This window comes from Chanos chanos, chromosome 9, assembly GCF_902362185.1.
Source record: "Chanos chanos chromosome 9, fChaCha1.1, whole genome shotgun sequence".
Classification (NCBI taxonomy): Eukaryota; Metazoa; Chordata; class Actinopteri; order Gonorynchiformes; family Chanidae; genus Chanos; species Chanos chanos.
In genome coordinates, this window is record NC_044503.1 from 5,358,865 (window position 1) to 5,364,971 (window position 6,107).

Sequence of the window (6,107 nt, forward strand, 5' to 3'; positions counted from 1 at the left end):
CATTTGAAAATGCAGGTTATGTGCAAATAAACTGTCAGATAAAATTATGAAACCTGTGATCGAATAACAAGAAAAAGACGCCACCTACCTGTACCAAAGGCTTTGGCCACTAGCCATGTGAGGCTTGCACATATTTTAGCTCTATTAAAATCATAATGATCAAAAGACTTTATGGTCGGAACAATGAAAGTCTTTTTAAATTCCTTGGAGTCGGTCATATCACCCATATTCACACCTCGATGTGTCACCCAGCCGTTACACTGACTAAGGGGCCAAGGCGAACGATGACATCCCTCCGTTGGAATTCAATGCACCAAATTTGACTTTCTACGAGGTTTTCAAAAACGGAATAAATTCTCAGACATTCTTGTGTTATATTCATTTGGCGTAACGCGGACTGCTTGATCAAATGCCTTTATTTCCCTCCTCTATCTTTGGCGTGGTGAACTCAAAAAGCGGGGTCTTTCCATAGAATTTTCATCCATTCTGGTCCACTTCTGTCCTCATTAGCTGGTTAATAAATCTCTACCGATGTAACGTGCATCTTCCACTGAACCGTCTCTTTTCGGATTGAGTAGAAACGGTATTTCCACATAGAAAGCCTTTGTCCTCAAGAACTCGATGTGCTCTTTTCATTTCCACACATTCTCCATTGGATATTTACGGTATTCCCTCCTCTATTCAACCTCGCTCGTTGCGGTTTTCCTGCCGCACTGTCTAGTAGTGCCTGACCTCTACTGCGCTTGCGCGGTCCGCCCAATCATCAACAATACTTGAGGGTTGTCTAAGGAGTTGGTAGCACGTCTGAAAGAAAGTCGTCACTACCATGTTGACGGCTGTTATTCCTTTACTTCTGTTCAATTACGTATAATAAGAACGTTCTTTCTCTTATTACGCCACCTCATGCTTTCTTGCTAGATAATACAACAAATCCGAAATGAATGATTTGTTGCACAATACACAATTTGCACAGGTAGCACAGTCAAATTCCATGAAACTTAACCTGTATTATTAATACATACGTTCTATTATGAGGTCATTCGTTTTTATATTATATTTAAATATATGATTCGTTTTCGGTAGCCTATAGATTTTGTTATCCTCGTATTTGTTTATTTATCGTTCTACGACTTCTATCCCTATTTTCTAAGTTTCTTAATGTCTTGCATGCCTTATTTTTTCATCATATGATATATGCATATAAGTATTTTATTAGTTGCCATTGTCGCAATTTTCGTACAATGATTATAATTAGTACGATATAAGTGGAAATGCTGGTCAGAAAAACCGTTATTCCATTAAGGGAAATTTGCGGACGGATTTCTGAAACACCATTTCCCATAACACCATGCGCTATTGACGTAATATTTAAGGGCCATAAGCACAAACGTTGTACAAGCCTACGTTCTGCCATGAGTGTTTCGAAAACAAACCTACAATGTGACAGTTCTCCAGATAAGTAGATTTATTGCTGTAAAATTTGTTTTGGAAATTCCTAAACGTCTGCCACTTTGCGTGTTTGTTTAGGTTAGACGAAAATTTCTTATAATTTCAGACTAAACATGTTTATGCCGAGATCACTAAAACTTAAGAGAGCTTCAGACAGTCAGAATTCAGAGACTAAAAGGTGCAAGGTGAATCACGATCAGGGAGAAGTTTCAACAGCATCGTTAGCAACAACGAATCCTGATGTGTCTAATCAGACGTCCTCTCCAGCGAATACTCAGGGAGAACCGGACCAGGGGATCTCGAACACTTGCGCTGACCGACCACATCCAGAAAAAAGGACGAATAATATATCAGAGCAGGTTCTGGAACCAGAGGTAGAAGAAGAAGAAGAAGAAGAAGAAGAAGAGCCAGTGAAGTCCTTTAAGAAGAATCAGAGATGGCCAGAACCCGGGGAACCAGTTTGTGTCATGTGTGGTCGGTATGGAGAGTACATTTGTGACACTACGGACAATGACGTGTGTAGTCTGGAGTGCAAAGCCAGGCATTTGGCTCAAATGGGAATGGGTACAGGAAAGGATGTCTTTGTCCAAGATCAAGCAGAGACAGAGAGGACTTCCCCAGTCTTGGGCGTGACTCTGGACGCCGGTATTAGCGTCTTGACTAACCAGAATCAGGGCTACTCCTACAAGGAGGATGTTTTTATTTCTGATCTGACGGAAGAGCAGGTGAACAGAGTGAAGGAGGAACTTGCCATACTGACCAAAGGACGGGATGTGAACAGACCTATCATTGAATTTGAGCACTGCAACTTTCCTACTGTCCTCAGCTCCAACCTGAAGAAGGCTGGCTATGAAACCCCCACTCCTATCCAAATGCAAATGGTTCCCGTTGGCCTGGTAGGCAGAGATGTTATAGCCACCGCAGACACTGGCTCTGGGAAAACAGTTGCTTTCCTTCTCCCGGTTGTAGTCCGTGCTTTGGAGGTAAGATGGAGCTGTAATCTCAATAGTCAGATGTTACAAAATGATGATCAGATTTCCTCTTTAACCTGACTTAAAAAAAAAAAAAAAAAAAGGGGAAAATTGAGAATGTTAACAGCCGATCCGCTTAAAAACCCAGGGGCCTGCTGGCGCAGGGGCTGTTTGTCAAAGCTTTGGATTATTCTCTATTTTCGGATGTTGTGCCATCCCTCTCAGTCAGATTTCAATATTCATCTGAAGTTTGGTTTGCTTGTGTGGCCTGGAAGCCGAGGACAAAAGGCTAAAGCCCACACAGGCAAGGTCTGGACTAGTGACAGGTTTACACTAGCCTATGTCATAGTTACGCTTTATTCAAATTTAAAGCGTTTGCAGAGCACTAAAGAAAAGAACATAATCAGGTTATGTCAGTGTGATATGTAAGGGTGGGTGATATGTAACGAGCAAAGATATCGGTCTCTTAGTTGCTATTTATTTGAGGGGGAAAAACACATAATAAATTATATTTTTAAACATTGATTTAACATTTAAGATCCTCTTGTAACCTCTATGATTAATGCATGAGCGTTCCTCCATATCTGTTTGTGGGTATGCTAGAATTTACAAATCATAGGCTGCTGCCCATGAAAAATGTAAGACCAGCAAACTGGGATGAACCCTGTAAAAACATCTGTATTAAGCCTTGCAGTTGTTACAGTCAACCAGTAAAAAAAAAAAAAACAACAACAGAAGAGCGAGAACAGGGAACGGAGTGACCTAACCTTGTTACGCTGTTGGAAAAATATCGTGCTGGCAAACATTACATATATGTATTTCAAACCAAAAAAAAATAAATAAAATGATCTATTCATACTTTGACACGCTTCACATGTCTCACCGGTAAACTGCCTATCCTCTTATTTTCCTCCTTAGAGTCAGGCAGGAACTCCCTGTGGTCCAGTGGGTCTCATTCTAACCCCGACCAGGGAGCTGGCCATCCAGATAGAAAGGCAGGCCAAGGAGCTGGTGATGGGGCTGCTGAACATGAGGACAGCCTTGCTGGTGGGGGGTATGCCCCTCCCACCTCAGCTTCATCGTCTCAAGCAGAACATAAAGGTGTGGGTCGAAGAAACCTTTGACGGGCTCGGAAGTCATTGATCTCATTGAATCTTTTGAAATATATCAACCTTGAGAACAGTGTAACTGCCCCCCCCCCCCCCCCCCCCCAGAGAGCAACAAAGCATCTGTCCCACCCCTCCCTCCATTCATCATTCCATCCATCCATCCATCCATCCATCCACCCATCTTTTCTCTTAATATATTGGTGGATGGGATTCAGTCTTATACAAATCAGGATATTTCAGCAGTATGTTCCAGAACTTCTGGCACTCAAAAGACCCTGCTTTTTTTTTCTTCTTTTCAGATTATAATAGCCACACCTGGGCGTATTCTTGAGATCCTGAAACAGAAGGCTCTAACGCTAGACGGAGTGAAGATTGTGGTTGTTGATGAGGTATTTTTTGATTGTTTTTTTTATTTACTATGTAATGTTTTGAAAAGAATGTTTTTTTCTGAATGGCTCACATACTCTTTGTATATGTACAGGCGGATACCATGTTGAAAATGGGCTTCCAGCAACAAGTAGTTGAGATTTTGGAGCAAGTCCCTGAGGATCACCAGACTCTGATGACATCAGCCACGATTCCCACGGCGACAGAACAGCTGGCTTCCCGTCTCACTCAGGATCCGGTATGGATTTCCATCGGAGAGAAGAACCAGCCATGTTCCAACGTTCGACAGATAGTTCTCTGGGTTGAGGAACCATCAAAGAAAAAGAAGCTCTTTGAGATTTTAAACGTAAGTTCAGAAAAGTGTTACTCTTTTCTGACAGGTGGTGAGTTGAGAGTAGCAATATGCATTACATTAGCAATATACACAAATATGCACTGTTTAAATGGACCCTGTGGTTGAAAAAGTTGGTGTGTAATTCCATTGATCGACTCACCCAATATTGGCCTAAAGCATTAGATACATATTAATACTTCGATATGCATAAATTATATGGGTTGTCATTTGTACTAATATATTATATCTGGTAATTAAACATAGATTTTTTTTTTTTCGTGAGAAAAAGGGAAACCTCACTGGTCAAAGAGAAAAAAAAAGCCCTTTGGACCATATTTAGCCAGGCACTGAAACTCTAACCCTCTACACGGGAAATGGGTGGGCCTTCGGCATACCCATGGCTCCGATCCAGGAACTGGAGCAATGGTTTATACCAGTTATGCTTGGCAGGGAGCAGGAAATGACTTTTCTCTCAGTGAACCATTTGAAAAATCACATCCCAACGTAAATCAAGATAATTGGTCCATTTTGTGTAACTTGAATGAATCCTTAAACCTCCAATATGGCTCAAGTATCTTTAAGTTTTGCTTTTTTTAAAGACATGTATTCCAGTGTGTCTGAAGGGGAAAAAAAGTAATATGCATCAATAATAACTGTTATGTTATTGTCAGCATAATGACTTGACTAATACTTTCCTCAATGTTTTCTCTCAGGACAGGAAACTATACCATCCACCAGTGGTGGTTTTTGTGGACTGTAAATTGGGAGCAGATCTTCTGTGTGAAGCTGTACACAAAGTGATGGACTTAAAGACAGTGGCTATTCACTCTGACAAAACCCAGTGGGAACGCAACAGGATCCTAAAGGTAAAGAAGTCCTGCACTGTCCCCCGGTAGCATAAATTCAGCTTTGATACAAAATCAATTCTCAGAACTTCAACCAAAAAAAACCCCCACCTTTTGTTTTTAAGGGTTTACTTGAAGGGCAGTTTGATGTTGTGGTCAGTACTGGTGTACTTGGCAGAGGACTGGACCTGGTGAATGTCAAACTGGTGGTGAACTTTGACATGCCAGCCAACATGGATGAATATGTCCATCAGGTAACCACAACTCAGTAGTTTAGATTCTCTGGATGTGGACTGCCTTCATTGTGGAATGACCTAGGAAAAAAAAGAGAACGCTTTAATATGCTTTTTAATGGTGTGTGAGTGTAATAATGTTACCATCTCTGAATTGAACCCGTTTTCACAGATTGGTCGTGCGGGAAGGCTAGGCCACAGAGGTACAGCCATCACCTTTATGAACAACAACAATAAACGTTTATTTCTGGAGATGGTGAACAGAATCAAACCCACAGGGTCCCTGCTGCCTCCTCAGCTCCTCAACTCCCCCCACCTCCATGAACAACAGAGAAGAGCGAGACAGAAGAGCCAATACAAGGACGACACGGTCGTAACCCGTAGCAACCTTATTGACATCATCAGAAAACATGACAGGAGCAGCGCAAAGAAACACTAGCAGAGATTCAATGACTTATGTCATGCGCATCATTCTGTACATTTTGAATGTTTTGTATATTTAATTTTGTCTTTAATAAATAAATAGCTGTGTTTCCCTTTGTACGAATGTTTCTCCTACCTTCCATTTCATTTATACCAAGGTTTTGGTCTTGTATTTTATACAACTAAAATTCAGAAACTTATATATTATATATGGGCGGCACGGTGGCGCAGTGGGTAGCGCTGTTGCCTCACAGCAAGAAGGTTTTGGGTTCGGTTCACGGCCGGGTGGCCAGGGTCCTTTCTGTGTGGTGTTTGCATGTTTGCCTTTTGCCCTATGAGCGCTGGGAGATTTTAGC

At 41.5% G+C, this 6,107-nt stretch overlaps 2 protein-coding genes across 2 annotated transcripts in view; one reads left to right on the top strand and one right to left on the bottom strand.

Annotated features, from left to right (window-relative positions):
• camsap2a (calmodulin regulated spectrin-associated protein family, member 2a) overlaps window positions 1-227 on the bottom strand; it is a 32,597-nt gene extending 32,370 nt beyond the window's left edge. Inside the window, exon 1 of the mRNA XM_030784152.1 lies at window positions 89-227. Within this exon, the coding sequence (XP_030640012.1) occupies window positions 89-227 (139 nt within the window). The remainder of the gene's footprint in view (window positions 1-88) is intronic.
• A 1,335-nt stretch (window positions 228-1,562) lies between these two features.
• ddx59 (DEAD (Asp-Glu-Ala-Asp) box polypeptide 59) lies at window positions 1,563-5,767 on the top strand. Its single transcript, XM_030784322.1, has 7 exons — window positions 1,563-2,432; window positions 3,339-3,521; window positions 3,829-3,918; window positions 4,011-4,262; window positions 4,964-5,116; window positions 5,221-5,349; window positions 5,501-5,767. The coding sequence occupies exons 1-7, from the start codon at window positions 1,563-1,565 to the stop codon at window positions 5,765-5,767; spliced, it is 1,944 nt and encodes a 647-aa protein (XP_030640182.1).
• Window positions 5,768-6,107: the final 340 nt, after the last annotated feature.